This window comes from Sipha flava, unplaced genomic scaffold, assembly GCF_003268045.1.
Source record: "Sipha flava isolate LNK unplaced genomic scaffold, YSA_version1 174_pilon_pilon, whole genome shotgun sequence".
Lineage (NCBI taxonomy): Eukaryota > Metazoa > Arthropoda > Insecta > Hemiptera > Aphididae > Sipha > Sipha flava.
Window position 1 is genome coordinate 855,249 of NW_020272000.1, and position 18,986 is coordinate 874,234.

General features: G+C 27.2%; 3 protein-coding genes and 1 pseudogene across 4 annotated transcripts in view; 3 read left to right on the forward strand and 1 right to left on the reverse strand.

Moving 5' to 3' along the window:
- LOC112680187 (protein peste-like) overlaps positions 1–4,568 on the forward strand; it is a 6,333-nt gene extending 1,765 nt beyond the window's left edge. The window contains exons 3-9 of one of the 2 annotated variants that reach the window (XM_025550212.1): positions 2,244–2,404; positions 2,575–2,716; positions 2,779–3,006; positions 3,091–3,305; positions 3,645–3,921; positions 4,026–4,099; positions 4,167–4,567. In XM_025550212.1, coding sequence (XP_025405997.1) covers positions 2,244–2,404; positions 2,575–2,716; positions 2,779–3,006; positions 3,091–3,305; positions 3,645–3,921; positions 4,026–4,099; positions 4,167–4,398 — 1,329 coding nt within the window. In that variant the 3' untranslated portion in view covers positions 4,399–4,567. Of the gene's footprint in view, positions 1–2,224; positions 2,405–2,574; positions 2,717–2,778; positions 3,007–3,090; positions 3,306–3,644; positions 3,922–4,025; positions 4,100–4,166 lie in introns of both variants that reach the window. The other variant, XM_025550213.1, reaches the window with a different exon arrangement.
- A 3,997-nt stretch (positions 4,569–8,565) lies between these two features.
- On the reverse strand, positions 8,566–18,517 carry LOC112680129 (kelch domain-containing protein 3-like). Its single transcript, XM_025550133.1, has 7 exons — positions 18,345–18,517; positions 17,669–17,833; positions 9,676–9,863; positions 9,400–9,613; positions 9,008–9,313; positions 8,843–8,939; positions 8,566–8,730 (listed from the first exon to the last, which is right to left on the reverse strand). Exons 1-7 carry the CDS (start codon positions 18,493–18,495, stop codon positions 8,619–8,621), a joined length of 1,233 nt encoding a protein of 410 aa, XP_025405918.1. The 5' UTR covers positions 18,496–18,517; the 3' UTR covers positions 8,566–8,618.
- LOC112680131 lies at positions 12,957–14,810 on the forward strand (annotated as a pseudogene).
- Positions 14,835–15,402, forward strand: LOC112680132. Its single transcript, XM_025550137.1, has 2 exons — positions 14,835–14,956; positions 15,017–15,402. The coding sequence occupies exons 1-2, from the start codon at positions 14,840–14,842 to the stop codon at positions 15,371–15,373; spliced, it is 474 nt and encodes a 157-aa protein (XP_025405922.1). The 5' UTR covers positions 14,835–14,839; the 3' UTR covers positions 15,374–15,402.
- Positions 18,518–18,986: the final 469 nt, after the last annotated feature.

Here is an 18,986-nt window from a genome sequence, read left to right on the forward strand (position 1 = left end):
ACCAACTTTCATATTTTTATCTGGACATAATTTTGGTAAATATTTTCTTGTTAAATTTATTGTTCCACAAACATTTATTCCTTTCGTTTTCAAATATGATAGAAGGGGCAAACTTGTAAAAAAATTATCAATATAAAGGTGATGGTTTTTGTTCTGTAATGGAAATGATAAATCTTTTACAACACGACCTCCTAAATTTTTTTCCACATTGTCACCAACTTTACCTGAATATATTTCAAAGTTCCATAAGTATCCTTTTTTATCTGCAAGTGACCAAACCTTGTATCCCCTTTTAATAGGCTTTTTCGGCATATATTGTTTCAAAGTAGATCGTCCTTTAAATTTGATCGTTGATTCGTCGACTGCAATAATTTTGTTAGGATTATAATACTTTTGAAAATTATATTTTAAAATTGTTAAATATGGCCGAACTTTATAAAGTTTATCATAACCTATTTCACTTTTTTTAGGTATCATGTTGTTATCATTTAAATGTATAGTAGACAGCAACCAACCAAAACGATTAACCGTCATTAGTTGACTTATATAACTGTCGTGAAGGTCTGGTGCTGATGACCAATAATCTCTATAGCTAGGTAACATTTTTATACCCATCAGTATATTTATACCTAGAAATGTCATAATTTCTTGATTGGTAGTTTTTATATACAATTTTCCTGTCTTCAAATATCTTTGCTGGGCATATAAATTTGTTTGTTCTGCTATTAAATTAATGACTTCATCGGAAAATAAGAGTTTAAAAACTGAAAATGGTGTATGATCTTGTTCTTTGTCGATTAAATCACTACGGCCAGTTGTTCCAATAAAATCGGATAGTGGGTTTATTGAAAATTTATTGTTTTTTGACCATGTCGGTGGTATGAAATTGAATTCGTCATTATTTTGGGTATTATTAGACACTTGAATTTGCGAAGAATTATCTTTATTTGAAATATTCGGTAAAAGTACCTCTGGTGTACTTAAAGTAATTGTTGAACTGGACGTGGGGCCGGAAGAAAATAATGAACGAGAAATATTTTTATTAAAACTTCTTATATTTTTATAAATTTTATATGGACTAGGTAATTTTAAAATTTCATTGTCATTTAAATTTAGTATGTCTACTAAATCTTCATCTGCATTACCTATATCATCACTAGCTTCATTATCTTTTACTACGATTATGGCCTTTTGTGGAGGTAAGTAATCCTGATCATCATCTGTGTCATCTACTGTCGTACAACTTTGATCGTCTGACGGCAAATCTTCGTAAAGACAGTCAACTATAGAATTTTCGTTTAATTGCAAAGAAGTCATTTTAATAATTATTATGCACACAATAAACACTACCGTCACGGTCGATTAGATTTTGTAAACTGTCAACTTTCAATGTACCAAATTTCTAAAATCCAAATAATGTTATTTTCATCGTCAGTTTGACAAAAACCAATTTTATAGATTGTAAAAATTATTTAATTGTTAAATCTAATTGTTTACAATTCATTTAGGGCTTGAAAATAATAAATAGTCAAATATACTTGATGATTATAGTAAATCGATTATTTCCGTCACTACAAGCACGGTGGGTTATAATTTGTACACCGATTATTTTCAATATTAAGTCTGAACTGGTTTGTATATAATGATGTTTCCATCATCAATATAAATAATACTAGTTTTATAGCACGTAAAAATGAAAACCACTAAAATAAACCTATTTTTGTGCAATTCATGGTCAATTAAAATCTATAAATAAAATAAAATATATTTTATCATGAACACAATATTCAAAAAGAAAAAAAGTAAGGAAATTCTCAGTAAAATGTCTAGTATAAAATTATACACACTACTAACATGTATTTATAACATAACATTAACTTATTTCTTATTAAAATTGTTAAGAGAAGGTAGAAAATATTATTAAAATGGTGGGTTATTTTTCGTACCACCATGCAGCAACGGTTTCTAATTTGGTGGGTTATATTTTATCCCATCGTGCTTCAAAGAGTTAATTATTAATTTCAAAATTTTTAAAAAATAGTTAATGAAATTTTAATAACTTTAAAGTAATTTAAATTTTTTTGGTTATTAATCAATTTAAAAGTAAGAATATTTTTGTAAGTTTTTGTTTTTTTAGCTCATAAAATATTTTTAAGTCTCATAAGAAATCAAATTATATCAAATACTTATTATTGGTTAAATTATTAATTAATTCAAATTTTAGTATCTGTTTTATTTTTTAGAAACTTGAGTTAGTTAATAATACTCAAACATATGACTATTGGAAACAAATTCCTGTACCATTAAACATGAGCATATATTTGTTTAACTGGACAAATCCTGAAGAAACATTGCAGAATGGAACTAAACCAATACTGCAACAGCTTGGACCATATGTTTTCAAGTATATAAAAAAAAATCATTTAATTTTAATTTTATTTAATTAAACTAAAATTAATTCCTATAAGTGCATTATAGAAGTTCAAAATTCTAATAAAAATATGTAATTTTATTTTGAATGCATACATTTATTTAAAAAATAAAAATAAATTAATTTATATAATTATGTTTTAGAGAAAACCGTACTAAAGTGAATGCAAATTTTAACAGTAATGATACAATTACATATATGCAATTAAAAAGTTGGCAATTTGATCAAATCCTTTCAAATGGTTCATTGTCCGACCAAATTACCACTGTTAATATTGTACTCAATGTAAATTAGATATAAAACATGTTAACATTTTTATATATTAATATGGGTTAATATTTTTGTAGATTTTAGGTCAAAAATTAGAAGCAATCCATTATCATTGGATATTTGTTCTAGTAAATTTTTATTTAAAGATGTCAAATATTAGTAAGCCATTTATAACAAAGACTGCTGGTGAATTTATTTTTGATGGTTATCATGATCCTGTTTTGGATATATTAGATGAACTACAAAAACACATTCCCCAAATTCCAATTAATTTACCTTTCAAAAAAGTGGGATGGTTCTACGGTGTAATATATATATATTTATAATTGTTATTATTTTGTTTACCAACTGCATATTAATTATCAATTATCAATTATACATTTTTTTAGATGAATATGTCTACTAGTGCTGATGGCTTAATTAACATGTTTACTGGAGTAGATAACATAGAAAAACTTGGATTAGTACATTCAGTTAATTATAGTGAAAATTTAAATGTTTTTAATAAAGATTGTAGTGCTTCAAATGCTTCTGCAGGTGATTTATGGCCAGAACATACTGCCATGCAATCTAATATTTCAATATATATACCTAGTATTTGCAGGTAACTGAATTCTGATTTAAATACACTAATTTTTTTACAATAAAATAAGATTTAAATTCTTTGATTGGGGCCCTATCAGTTGTATCTTAATTAAACTTTTTTTTCTTTGTTGGTCCTAAGTTTAAATAAAAAAAAAAATGTGTTTTTTTCATTAAGTAGATTTTATTATAATTTATGTTAACCATAATCAAATGTTCAATTAAAGTTTATGTAAAATGTTTGTTAATAATTTATTCATATGATATATTGGAGTTAATGTCTTTTTGTTGTAATAAATATACTACTATTTCTATTAATAATTGTATTAATCATTCATGATGTATATATATTTTATTTTAGTGCATTAACTTTGACAAAGAAAAACTATAAGTTTATTAATGGTATAAAAAGTATGGAGTTTACTGGGAAATCTGATGTTTTTAACAATACATGTTATTGTCCATCATCAGGATGTCTTTTACCTGGTGTACGATCATTAAATTTATGTGGAAACAATGCGCTCCCAATATTTATATCATTTCCACATTTTTATTTAGCTGATGAATCATATAGACAATCAATAATTGGCATGAAGCCCAATAAGACTTTGCATGAATTTAAAATAATTTTAGAAAATGTAAGTTTATGTTTTTATTTGATGACAAGTTACTAATTTTTTATTCATTATTCAAATGTATATTAATTGTTGAATATATCTCAATGAAAAATTTTATATTATAGGAGTATTCAATACCTCTTCATATAGCAGCAAGATTACAATTTAATGTCAAAATGAATCCAATTAAGGATATAAAGTAATTGTATTTTATTTGTTTAAACATATACTCTGAAAGATTAATTTATTACTATTACTTTTTTTAGAGTTTTAAAAAATGTGCCAGAAGTCTTTTTACCTGTATTTTGGTTTGCTGATACATTTGAAGTTCCAAAAAATGTGTCTGACCAATTATTGATTGTTACAAATGTATTACCAATTATCACGCCTTATGTATGGCTAACAATGTCCTTGACTGGGTGTATAATGCTAGTTTTAAGCACCTACTTATGGGTAAGCAAAAAAAATAAAAGTTTCACAGTCTTAGATCCATTGTAAATTAAATTGTTTCATTTTGAGGCAATCTCAATGTTCCTAAAATAAGTATATAAAAATAAATTTTGTTTATTGGTGGTTTAAGTGACCAATATTTTAGTCATTAAACTTTTGGCCATAAAAAAATATAATATCTTATTTATTTTATTTTATTTGTGTATAACAATATTATTGAAATGACTATTTTTTGATACTTTTAAACTTTACTAGAAATATTGATTTTTCTTTTTGTAAATTATAAATATATTTTTGAAAATTGTAATTTTTAACTACTCATATTTATTTTTTGAATATACTACTCTTATATTTGTTATTTTTATATATTTAAGTGTTATTTCTTACTCAAAGATTATTCATACCCATTTTAATTTTATATTTAATATGCTATGTATTTAATATCAAATGCATTCATTAGAGTATGACATGCTATGTAAACAAGATCATCACAAAAAAAAATTTAACTGCCATTAAAAGATAAAACTACTGAATAAATATTTTAATTTATAATTTATGTATGGTTAAATTTTATTCTCTAGTTATAACTATTTGTAGAATAATGATAATGTAAAATTGTTGTTAATATCTTATAATAATTTTACTATATTAAATACATTTTATTTAAAAGCTGTGTTATTTTACATTTTGTGGCCTAATTTAACTAAATATAGATTGATATATATTATATTTTTCGAGGAATGGAAAACTGGAAACTATACAGTAATTTTTGAAAACAACTAAAGAATTTTCTAACTTTTCTAACTTTACCTCTATGTTCTTATACTTGTATTAGATATTTAATTATTAGGGCAGAGGACTTGTAGTTCTAAAAAAATCACTAAATATACAGTTATATACATAAAATATGCATTAAAAATTAATAATATGCATTAAAAATGCATTTTAAAATGAATATTTTGGAAAAAAAATATGGACTTTTTTTTTTTGTAAGTACCTATTAGTTTAATGAATAGGTTTTATTTAAAGTTTAAATACAACTTATATGTTACAATAAGTATTGAATTATTTGAATTTATGGGCTTATGTATTTTAACCATTTAGTTATAGGTTCTGCAGGAAGTGAAAGATCAGGTGTGAGGTGCTGTATTTTTAAATATTACTACACGAGAAGGCGCTTTAAAAAAAAAAAAAATTACATTAGAATTTAATTATATTATTTATTAAATAACATTATTTTGGTCAAATAAAAATGTTGACGAAAAAATATTGATGAAATTATTTAAATATGCATCTAAAAGTATATATGGAAGAAATATGCCCTAAAAACTAAAACAACTCAAAATATGCATTTATATGCAAAATAAAAATAAATAAATAAATAAATTTCAAAACTAACTTTGTGAAAACATGAAATGCATTTGTTTTGTACTCTGCTATTTTTGCGACTGCTAAAAAAATATACAAATGCTATAAGTCTTCTGCCCTAGTAATTATGTAATCCAAAAATATTTATATACATAAAATATTTATATATATTTATAATTGGGCTCAGCCCGTATTGTTAATAATAAATAAATAAATAAATAAATAAATAATATCTATATTTCATATTAACATTATTATGTGTAGTTACAACTATTTCACAGATCACCCAATGGTTAATAATTAATTTTTAAAATTATTTAAATTTTTTATGCAATAAAAATAAACATTTTAATTGTTTAAAAATCTTATTTTATTTTATTGTTTTATTATTTAAGTAATGTAATCAATAAATTAATTCCTGGAAAAGTTTTAAAAAACAGTATAGTACATGTCTAATGTTAACATAAATTCATGTAAAAAGAATTATGCAATTATTAGATGTAAACATTATTTGTATTTATCAAAAGTGTATTAGAGATTAAGCATACAATGTTGTATAATACTCTTAGTTTAATATTTTTTCAAGTTTTTATTAAATGTTAAGTAATCCTCGAAAAAAGATTACAAAATATTTATGTAATGATATTTTTGTTTCCCGCGTAGTTAGACAATAACAATGACATAATAAATGAGTTCCTATGAATATCAAAACCACAACTGTAGATAAGTTAAATTATTCTATTATAATTATTTATCGAATTGTAACTAGTTCACATAGTCATTGAAATAAGAAATAGTTTATCGGAACGGTAGTGACCATATCCTGGATCTCTGCGTCATTAATTATGAACTGGTCAGTCAGGAGATATCACTCACACACACACACACACACACACACACACAGAATTAATAAGGAATTATAATTTTTATTTTTACACACACACCTGCGTCCATCGGATATATAAGGGACCCAGAAACAAGGGTAAATCAGACGATTTCTTGCTATGCGACACTAAGCACCTTCACGCCAGTGTATGTCATGGTCAGGACTTAGAAGAATTTAAAATGTTTTCAACAGTTTAATTATTTGGACTTAGAATCTCAACAGCAGTTAAATATTTTCAATTGTTTAAATATTAGGACTTAGAATAATTTTTAACAGTCTAATAAATCACTTTACTACAACTAGCATTAATTAAATTATTTACAACAACCACCTACATCCAAGCGTTGAACAGACTGCGTGAATCACTGAGATTATTCTATCAATCGGTTGGCACGCAATAATATAGGTATGATTAAAGTTTGAAGTGGCCCATACGCAGGCGCGTACACAAAAAAATATTTTGGTCGGGGTTTTAGGTTGTAAATTTTCATAATTATATAATTTATATAAAAATTTTACTATGTATAAACATATTTAATAATATTTCAGAATTTTGGGAGGGGTTTGAATTTCCCTTTGTGTACGTGCTTGTTCAGGTGTATATTTTTTCAAAATAATTTAGCTATCGACATATTGAATTGAGCGTTCGTTTAAATATATAAATATATCTTATAAGATATAAAGTATTTACTAATTCAGTTATAAGCTGATTACAATAAATGTGTAACAATGTTTGGCCTACTGCAACACTCCACTTACAGATTTTTAATGTAGATCCGTTTGTTTGGTTGAGCTTTGCTAAAAATTAATTTATTATTTTAATAATCACTATTCAATAGTGGGGCTTCTTTTCCGACCATCTACGACTTATGATCTGGTAAGTTAGTTGAAAAATAATTGACTATTAATTGAATAAAGATCGTATTCCCTATAACAAAAAAAAAAATTAAAATGTACGAGGCATATTCGAAAAGTAAGGGCCGTTTTGTTATAAAAAAAATTATAACCATATGAAATAGGTTATATTGCAGGGACGGCCAAACGGTCGATCGCGGACGATTTCAGAGTCGATCATGTTAGAATTTATTTTTAGGCCACGTGCACTTCAACAATGTCCAGATCAACAAAATAAATATTAACATGTTAATTAGACTTAAGTATTTAGATTTTAGAAATTATTATTTTATTTTTAGTAATTAGTAATTAGTTTATAATACTTTATGTATATACACAGTGCTCAAATTGGGAAAAATTAAGTAGAAGAGCTCAGTCCAACGATTTGAAAACTGCGTTCCACGTGCGCAATTATTTAACACAGACCCTTGGGGGGCTTCGTCCCTCTCCCCCTCCACCAACCTTAAATATATTTTGAATACCACTTTTCAGCTAAACAAATATTTAAATTCCAAATATAATATATTTTGATAGTAATACCAATATCTTATATGTTACAATAGAAAATAAAAATAAAATAATAATTAACATAGATAATTGTAGACGATCAGGCAGTCTCATGAATCGAATGATATAATCATATATTTGGTTTTTGTTTTTATTTACTTTTATTTTAAATTAATGTCAAACAATATATTTTTTATTATTATAACCCTATTACATAAAATAAATATACCACATATATTTTTAAAATTTAATTCTATTGAATTGTTTCTCAACATTTCTTATTGTTGTTAAAAGTATGCATTAGTTTAATAAATATGAAAACTTAATTTAATTGTAAAAATATTAAATATTTTCATGAATACAAGCATATACAGGTATAAAAATAGTAATTTATTTTTAATAACTGATTTAAGTAAAAATTATTAGTATTTATATGTAAATTAAAATTAAAAATATTAATAACAAATAGCAAGATATATTATTAAGTATACATGGTCAAATAAATATCAATATTGTAAGACAACAACTTTTATATTTTATTAATCAAAATATACAATGAATCTAAAAATAAAAATGTACATTTTTTTCTTTGTTATTTAGTTCAAAATATGAACTAAAGAAATGGATCAATAACTGAAAGAAGAGGGAAATTTTCTTCATAATCGTCTGTTATGTTAGTTTCAGTTTTACTTGATTCAAATGGTTCAAAGATAGCTAGATCCTTCCTGAAATATATTTAAAATAAATTAAACTATAACTATCATGTTTAAATTTAATTTGTTAAAAAACCACTATATCTAAATACATTGAATAATAACTGTATTATAAATTATTTACTTTAATGATAAAGGAAAACATAGATCTACTATTTTTATCTTCTTTTCTTTCATATATTTCCATGCATTTACCAAACATATATCTTTTAAACTAGGATCTATAAATATACAATAAAATTAGTTACTACAAATTTCAAAATTATAATAAAAATGACTAGTATTTTACTCATATCTAAAACATGAAGATCGTCATGGTCTATAAGTTGATTTAAAGTTTGTTCTCTAAGATCATAATCTTGTAGCCTCAAAGGTAGTAAAGGTTTGGGAAAAACTGGACTAGTACCACCAGATATAAATACTCTGTCATTAACCACTTGACAAATTTGTCTTCTCCTAGCACATGGTGATGTACCTTTAGGTACTATTGTTGACCATGTGGAACTATCTGGGTCGTATCGATTAATATCTTGGAAATGTATATCCAAGTTTCTGTTAAAGCCACCAAATATGTATAAGAAGCCGTTGTGTACAACTGTAATTAATATTCATTAAGTATATGAACAATACATTTATTTTTGGATAACAGTTCAAGTTTTTTAGTTAAAAGTTTCTACTTACATGCAGAATGACTGCGTCGACCTAAGGGTTTCTCACTATATACAACTGGAGTTACCCACACTCTAGTAGTCGTGTCTAAATAATGAATATTCTGACAGTATATTTCTCTATCAGTTTGCATTGGTGCAAGTTGATCACCTCGACCACCAAAAATATACATTCTGTTGCCAATAGCAGTTGCAGTATGGAAATCTCTATAAGATGGAAAATTTCCCTATGATAAACACATTAAATATTATAATGATAAATAAACAATAAAATACATTCATATAATACTTGGGTTTTGATTATACTCCAAACCATAGTGTGAAGGTTTAACATATATAAATGTTGAGAAAACTGATGTGGATGTTCTTGAAAACCGCCAAATATGTACATACAATTTTGAATTATACATGCGGAATGACCATCCCTGGGTATTGGTATTTTTCCATATACATTTGGTGTAGACCATTTTAAAGTTTCTGTGTAAAAAAAACATTTGTAAAAAATTCAAAAATAGTATAAAATTAATAAATTATTAAAATATTGAAAAACAAATCTATTTTATTAAATAAGCTGAAAAGTACGAATAATATCAACATTAATATAATAATGTTATTTTGCTACACAGTAGGTATACAATCAGTGGCGCAAATAGGGGGGGGGGCTTGGGGGTGCTTAGCCCCCCAAAATCACTCAAAGCCCCCTCAAAAAATAATAATATAATATATATTAAATGTTATTGTTCTTAATAAGTCGTTTTTACCGGTTTTTTTAAAATTTTTTTACTTTTTTACTTAACATTTTTTCTTAACACTAATAAGAAAATTGCTTTTATAAAATAAAATAATATTACAATCGGGATTACAATAAACAATAATACTAATAGACAGAACTACAGAAGTTTTAATGTATTGTATAATAATGTCTAAATAATATTATATAGTTAGTACTAAATTACTTATTCCCCCACTAGCTACAGACCAATCAGTCTACTACCAACATTATCCAAACTGTACGAAAGAATATTGCTGAATAGGATAAAACCCTACCTTCACGTTATCCCGAAACATCAATTCGGATTTAAAACCAAACACTCCACATGCCACCAAATCCAACGCATATCCGAAATAATTGTACATGGTTTCGAAAAAAAACCATATACCACAGCAGCATTCTTAGACCTAACCCAAGCCTTTGATAAGGTCTGGCACAGTGGGCTTGAACAAAAATTAAAAATATTAAAATTCCCCGAATACCTACTCAAAACTATCAAATCCTTCATATCCAACAGATCTTTCAAAGTAAGAGTGGAAACAGACTTCTCACAACTACACCAAATCAAAGCTGGAGTCCCCCAAGGATCTGTTCTTGGACCAACCCTATTTAATATTTACTGCTACGACATCCCAATCCCTCTCAACTCTCAATTAGCAATGTTTGCGGACGACACGACAATTCTCACCCAAGACAGTTCCTTAGAGTTAGTAATTCAAAATCTACAATCCTCATTAAATGAAATAATCACCTGGTTCAAAAAATGGAAGTTGAATCTAAACCCAACTAAAAGTGAGGTTAAAATATTCACCCTTAAAAGATATACCAACCCCAAAAACATTTACATAAATAACCATGTCATTCAATGAAATAACAAAGACGACGCAGTCAAATACCTAGGTGTCCACCTAGATGAAAAACTTACTTGGAACATTCACATAAACAAAAAACTCGTACAGGGCTACACAAGGATGAGAATTCTTTACCCTCTAGTCAACTATAGATCAACGCTACAACTTAAGTCATCACTCCTCCTATATACCTCAATAATCAGACCGCTTATAACGTATGCCTGCCCTGTCTGGGCAGCAGCCTCAAACACTAAAATTAAAAAAATCCAAACTCTCCAAAACAAATTCCTTAGAATTTGTCTTAAAGCACCTTGGTATATGAGGAATCGTCAAATATACAATGATACAGGAATATCCCCAATAAATATCTGGATTAAAACCCAACTAAAAAACTTTCCCACCAAACTGAAAGACTCGGACGGAGCCCGCCATTACCAACTAGGAAAGAAAACCCAAAATAGGCGACTGCGACCCCGACTACCTCAAGACATTCTCATATCAGACACCGAAGAGCCCTCATCAGAAGACGAAGAATAACCAACAAATAATGTCAAGCTTAACTATTGACTATTATCATTATAACTATATACCACCTATATACCATTGTAATCACTAACATAAATGTAAAATATTAAATTTCAACTGTTAATGTAATATAACGTACCGTACTTGTAATAGCACCTAAAATGCTGAAACATTTTAAAATAATAAATAAAAAAAAAAAAAAAATTACTTATTATTAAATAAAATATGAACGGTACAACGATAGTGACTGTGATGTTTGATAAATTAGTCACGTAGGCCAATGATTGGGAAAACCAAAAACATTTTTAAATAGCTCCAAACGAATATTATACTGGTTTGTTCATGTATCATGTTCATACTTATTAGTGATTACCGGCACAGTCGGCACACAGACAGTTAAATTGACCATTTCACATTTCAATCTAACCATTTCACTTTTCAGTATTTCACAAAAGCACGTTTAAAATTTATAAACAAATTAATTACAATAATTTAAACAAATAATTGTTGTTTCAAACGAATTACTTATATTAGTTATAATCATATATAAATTTAAATTCGTTAAAAAAATAAAATGTTTAGTATTTTTAATAAAAAAAAAAGCTCTGATGATGATCAACTAAATGTGCCGGAACATACGCCTACGCCTTCGTCTGCAGTAAATACTGAAAGTATAATTGCAGAAGAAAATGAATTAAATGATATTGATAATGAACTTGATTTGGGTAATTTAAATTCAGGACCGCGTCAGCCAATATTAAAGGTAAGTAGATTTTTAATTGAAATGTATATTAATATTATAAATAAGATTTTCAAAAATGTTTAAAAAGGAGTATCCTAAGACAAAATTTTGAAGTCAAAATCGAGGATTTACACCTTCTTACTTTAGTGAGTTTAATTGGCTTGAATATAGTGTTAGAAAAGATAGCGTGTTTTGTTTTCCATGCCGTATTTTTGGAACTGCTCATCTAACGGAAAATACATTTACTGTAATAGGATTTAAGAACTGGAAAAAAGTAAGTTTCACAACTATTCTTATTAAGATTCTAATTAGTCTAAAGTTGAAGTACCTATGTATTTAAAACATAAAAAATAACTTTTTTTTTTGTTTTTCTCGCCGCATTTGAATGTTTTTGGGAATTTTCACTTTTCACCTCTTCAAGGTACCTCCGATATCAGACTTGCTACCGAAAACACATCATGGGGTTCAAAATTGAAGAATTATTTTGAATAGTTATAGTGTACACAGGCACAAAAAAAAAAAAAAACTCATCATAGTAAAATCAATACATTCTTCACTTTGTCCAGAATCTAAAATAAAATGAAAACTTAATTATGTACCTACTATGTAAAATTATAGGCATAATTTTATTATAATAATTTCTATATATTTAACACAATATTTTATCTTATCGTCTATAGCTTTGTGGATCAAGAGATTCAAAGACCAAAAAATCAAAACTAAGTTTGCACGCTTCAACAATTAATCACATTAATTGTATGTCAAGATGGTTAGAATATAAAAATTCTTTAAAACAAGGTAGTATCATCTCCAAATTATCAACAGCCTACAAGGAGCACAATTGACAAAAATCGGCAGTATATTAAATGTTTAATTGACATTGTTATATTTCTTGGGCGGCAGGGACTTCCATTTAGGGGTCATCGTGAAAATGAAGATGCTTTAAATAAAGGTAAGGATAAATAAATAATATTCTTCGTGATTTTAATGATTTGTGTTCCTTTAAAAATTAAGTATAATATTTTAATTTCTTATTTAAGGTAATTTTAAAGAGCTGTGCTTGTTGTTTTCAAAACATCATATTGAGTTTGAGAAAAAATATATTTTCAACTCAACTAACCATACTAGCTGGGCCATTCAAAATGATTTAATAAATATTTGTACTTCATATGTGAGAGATAATATTGTTTCTGAAGTTAAAAAGTGTGGCATGTTTTCCATTTCATGTGATGAATCCAGGTAAGTAAAAATAAATATTTTTAAGAATGATGCTTAGTTATTTTGTAACAGTTCAAAATAATAAATAGCAATGTGTTTGAATACAGATCTCATAAAGAAGAGCAAATGTCCATCTGTATCCGTTATACAAACAATTTAGAGGTGAAAGAACGTTTTTTAGGATTTGTTGATGTATCATATAGACAAAATGCTGATGCATTATATTCATCTATTATCGACTTTTTACGTTTTTGTAATTTATCTGATATTCCAATTGTTGGCCAGTCTTTTGACGGAGCAAATGTAATGTCTGGTCAGAAAGGAGGTGTCCAAACTAAACTTAAGCAAATTTATCCATATGCTATATACATTCATTGTATGGCACACAAATTAAATTTAGTGATTGTGGACACATGCAAATATTTGAAGGTAATCCAATTATTTATTATTTCTTTGAATAATATTTTATTACTTAGTACCAATTAATAATTTATAATAATTAAAATCGTATTTTGTTTAATTAGTATCTTAGAAAATTATTTAATGGACTAGAAGCGATATACGTACATTTCTCATATCCTTCAAAAAATAAAAAATTCAATGAAATTCAAAATCTACTTGGGTTGAAAAAAAAAATCATTAGTTCAGTTAAGTGGAACAAGATGGGCCTGTCGTTTTAAAAGTTGCAGCTCAGTCATACAAAATTATGGTGTATTAATTCAGTCTTTAAAAGAGGAAATTGATGCTCAAAAAAATAAAGATGTCGCTGAAGCAATTGGTATGATTTATGTAGATTCATATAATTTAATGGCAACTATATTTTATTTTATTATTCAGTGAAAAATATTGAATTTAAATTGTTTTGTTTTAGGTATTATTTCAACAATTAAGTCTGTTGATTTTGTAATATATTTATTCATATTAAAGGAAGTCTTACAAATTATTCATATACTATCAAATCATCTACAATCAAAATCAGCAACCCTGGGTAATTCTAAATCTTTAATAACTGGAGTAATTACAACTTTACAAGAACATCGTGATTCTGAACAACATTATAATACACTTTGGAATGAAATGCTTGAATTTAGCACTAAACATGACATTTCTCTTGAAATTCCTTTGCAATGTAAGAAAAAATATAAAAATACTGAATTTGTAATTTATAATTATTTATTTATTTGGTTATAGCTGTATCAAAGAAAAGATTACGAAAAGAGCCATCTCAACTCAAAGATTTTGTTTGTTTGTCAACAACTAGTGCTAGTGATATCATACTGCAGATATTGTAGAAACAAAAAAAAAATATTGGAAAAAAAAAGCTTATTATAGTGTATTAGATACAATGATAAATATTTTAAAAACAAGATTTTCTGAAGAAAGCCTTCAAGTAGCCTCATCAGTAGATAATTTACTAAAATTGAAATTTGAAAGTTCTTCATTTTTAATTGATCATTACAAGGTACATGTAAAATACATTATTATTTTTCAAGCATTTAACTAATGTTTAATATTTGTTTAGGATTTATTTGGAATTTGTAATCAGTCACTGATGTCTGAAATGTCTGTTTTAAAAAACATTCTGGGTGAAAACTCTAGTTTAGAGGAAATAAAACAACATTTGATATTATATGATGGTAAAGTATTTCCAAATTTTTGTAAGATGTTTCAAGTAGCTATTACTCTTCCCGTAAGTACAGCGACCTGTGAGAGATCATTTTCTACTATGCGGCGTATTAAAACATGGTTGCGTACTTGTATGAATCAAGATAGGTTCAGCAATTTAAGTATTATGAATATAGAAAAAGACATTCCTATCAATAATGAAGACATATTAACTATTTTTGAAAAAACCGAGAGACGGATACAATTACATTAAATATCTATTTGATGATATTTAATGTTATATACCTATTATTATATATATATTTACATAAATGTACTATGTATAATACATATTTTAAAATTCAATAAATACAGATACCATTCTTAAAACTATGTACCTATAAATTATAATTTAAAAAAAAATGTGTTGGGGCTTGAGCCCCCCCTAAACATTTTTCCTATTTGCGCCACTGTATACAATATACATGTAAGTACATATAGAATTTGTTTTCAAATATTTTGATTGCTGAAAAGATTACAGGTTGAGGCACACATTAATTTGATCAGTACGCTGATCAGGTGCAAGGGTCATATCGTGAAATTTTTATTTGAAAATGTTCTAAAATAAAATTTATAAATTTAAAAAAAATCATATTTTATAGTAATTTCACTTTTTAATAATAGGTTGCCAACCTTTTCAAACAAGTGAGCTAAATTTGAAATTTTAAGTCCCTGGTGATCGAAATCCAGGAGAATTTAAGGTCTTTACAAAGAGATTTGTTTGATGAGCAAAAAAAAAAAAATAAAAAGGTCTAAGCTCCAAATAATAATTAATAATTGTTTCTTTATAATAAAAATCTAATATTTATATTATCCGATTATTTATTATGCAATCGACCGATAGAGGTAAAAATTAATTTTAAAATTAGTAAAAATAATTTGAGGGGAAGGTAAATTTAGAGAAATATATAAAATGTATACTTTAGAAGGGCTTAATTTATCTAATAGATGGGCTATTTGCAAGGCTGGATTAAGGGGGGGGGTCTAGCCAGGGGCTCTCTTGAGTACCCAAGTGAAAGGGGCCCAAATAATTTTAAGCCGATACACATTTTTTATCATACTAAAATTAGTAGTTTTATAGACATAAATTGTATACCTATACCTATTAATCTTATAATTTTATAATGCAATTGACAATATGTGAAATAGCTAGGTGAACTAGTTAAAAAAATGTATCATTCTGCGAGCATAGCAAGCAACTTTGTAAAATATGTATTGTCATAAGAGCCAATATAAAATTTCAGTCCCAGGGCCTAATCTGGCTTTGGCTATTTGTGCATATAATTATCCTATTTTCTAAAAACCCTCTGGTAGAGCCCACTCCACAGTTTGAGTTTAGAGGCCTACAAATCCTAAATTTGGCCCTGATTATAATATTTATATGTACTAAAACAGCAATTCTCAACCAGTAAATTATTGTACCACTAATACAATATGAATAGTGGTACGTAAAGCAAATAGTTATGAAAAAATAAAAGTTAGAAATAATAATTAATAATAATTAAGTTAAAAATATCAAATTAATAAATCAATTTATATAATCTCAAGTAGTACCAAAACATTTCTAAAACTAAAGCATCACTTCTTTGAGGTGTAAATAGGTTGAGAACCATTGTTTTAAAGCATAAATAATTTTAGGTTTTCAAATACTTATGCATTTAAAAAATAAAATCTTTAAAAAGTATATTCTTTTAAAGATTAGAAAAAATAAAAAACTTAATTTAAAGAAAATATGACATTCAGTATTTTTTAACTGATCATATTTAACATATAAGGGCAAAATTTTCAATTAAAATAGGTAATTTTTATAGTATAAATAATTTAAATTATTAATATCAGTATAAGATAATTTTTTTTTAAAATGAAATATGACTTTATTTTAAATATAGTAGAAAATAATGTACCTAATATATAAGATGTTTAAAATGCTATTATGTTATACAAATAAATAACAAAACCAGTTTGGATAAAAATATATGATATCGCTGAATAAAATATCCACTTTAATTAACTATTTGAGTAAAATAATAGGATAGAAAATATACCCACAATAGAATATTTTAATGAATGCCAATCAAGACAATTAGAGATGATTTAATTATTCTCTTTGTCTCAACTTGTTCATTATTTTAAACATGCATAATTCTTTTATAATTTCATTATCTATAGTTAATTTCAATATCAATAGATAAGAGTTTTTTTTAAGTAATGAAAAAGTGTTAAATTATATTTTTAAAAATGCAAATGATTTCATAAGTAACTTTACAATAAAAACTAACAATATATTACAGGGAATCTGGTATTACCATGGTAAATAGTTAAAAATGAAAGTTAACAAATGAAGAATTAATTTGTGGGCATTAAAACATTAGTGATTGTTATAACTTTAAAATAAAAAAAAATTGATAATGAATTCAATTAGGATATTGAAAATTATTTTATTTGAAAATAAATGTTATTATATAAATCTATACAGACTAATTTATACCAAATTTTAAATATTAATTACCACTATCAAAACAGTATAGAGTGTTGCAAACTTCAGAATCGTTGCGTCCACCCCATAAGTATATTTTTGAGTCTTGTGCAACAGCAGTATGGCCATACCTTTGAAATGGAACACTTTTAGAATCCTTGTCATTATTAAGTTCTAGTTTCAACCATTTTAATTTCACTGGAATTAGAAGGAAGTTTATTTAACATATTATTTAACAGTAAGTTATGATATAAGGTGTCACTTCAGCATTATCTGATCAATCTCGATAATAATTCAAAATTAAGACAAACCACAGAAATAAATTATAAATATATTATTTAACAATTAGGTAGATCTCTTTAAAATTCAGACTTTAATAGAGGCATTCATCTGCATTCACAGTAAATCATAAAGAGCACTATGCAACGGTCAATAAGTAACCTGATTTCTAGAAGGCTTGTTTCTTTATCGGGGGACAGAAAGACAAACATCTATTACATCTAACTATCACCTGTTGTATTTATTACAGTGATGAGATGATGAATTTATATTGACTTACTATCTGAACAGTAATAGCTAACTATACATATAACTCATGCAATGGAGGTGCATAAGGTTTACATAAATATTATTATGATCGGATTGACCAGATGATGAGCGAGTAAACTGGACGCACAATATTCGTCCAAGTTCCAAACCTAGTCATTACCCGTGTCCAGTACGTGTATGTCAATCGGTCTGAAGGTGTTGTAGTCCACGCCGCTGCAGTAACCGCCGAACGTGAAGATATTAGTGCCGATGGTAACTGCGGCATGATTGACGCGTCGCGGACCACCGAACAAATGAACGGTCCAATACATTGCGAGCCGTTTGATGACGTTGGCTGCAGGAAGAACGACGCGGAACTGGAAATACGAACAGACGACCAGGCTAGAAGTGAACGTTTATTTTGGCGCCGGTCCAACGATTGTTTTCATCCAGGTCTGCACGACGGCGCTATGTTGTGCGACGCTCATTGTCGTTTACAGGTATCATGATTGTTTTTGGTTTACGGTTGCTGTACGTTCGGAAGCCGTTCGGCACTGCCATCCGGAGCGTACACGGTAAACGTCTCAACGTTGTGGACTCCGAACCCTGCGCGCGGAGCAAATTCGACGGCAATCGATCGCGTCTATATTGTTATCTGCCACTGTCTTCAAGAACGCGATCGACCGACGACGCAGTCCCCCACCACATGCGGTTGTTGTTGTTATTATTGTTTGATTCGCTGCGTGCATGGGGGGGAGAGGAATGAAAAAAAAAGTAAACACGGATGACATTTACGGGCCACTCCAGATAACACACTCGTCCT

Excerpts from the sequence above, each read along its gene's own strand:
- LOC112680129 (XM_025550133.1), bottom strand. The coding sequence starts at position 18,495 with ATGTATTGGACCGTTCATTTGTTCGGTGGTCCGCGACGCGTCAATCAT. Across the intron at positions 17,834-18,344 it reads CATACACGTACTGGACACGG|TGAAATTAAAATGGTTGAAA; the intron begins GTAATGACTAGG and ends TTCTAATTCCAG. Across the intron at positions 9,864-17,668 it reads TCTATACTGTTTTGATAGTG|AAACTTTAAAATGGTCTACA; the intron begins GTAATTAATATT and ends TTTTTTACACAG.
- LOC112680132 (XM_025550137.1), top strand. The coding sequence starts at position 14,840 with ATGATAAATATTTTAAAAACAAGATTTTCTGAAGAAAGCCTTCAAGTA. Across the intron at positions 14,957-15,016 it reads TTTTAATTGATCATTACAAG|GATTTATTTGGAATTTGTAA; the intron begins GTACATGTAAAA and ends ATATTTGTTTAG.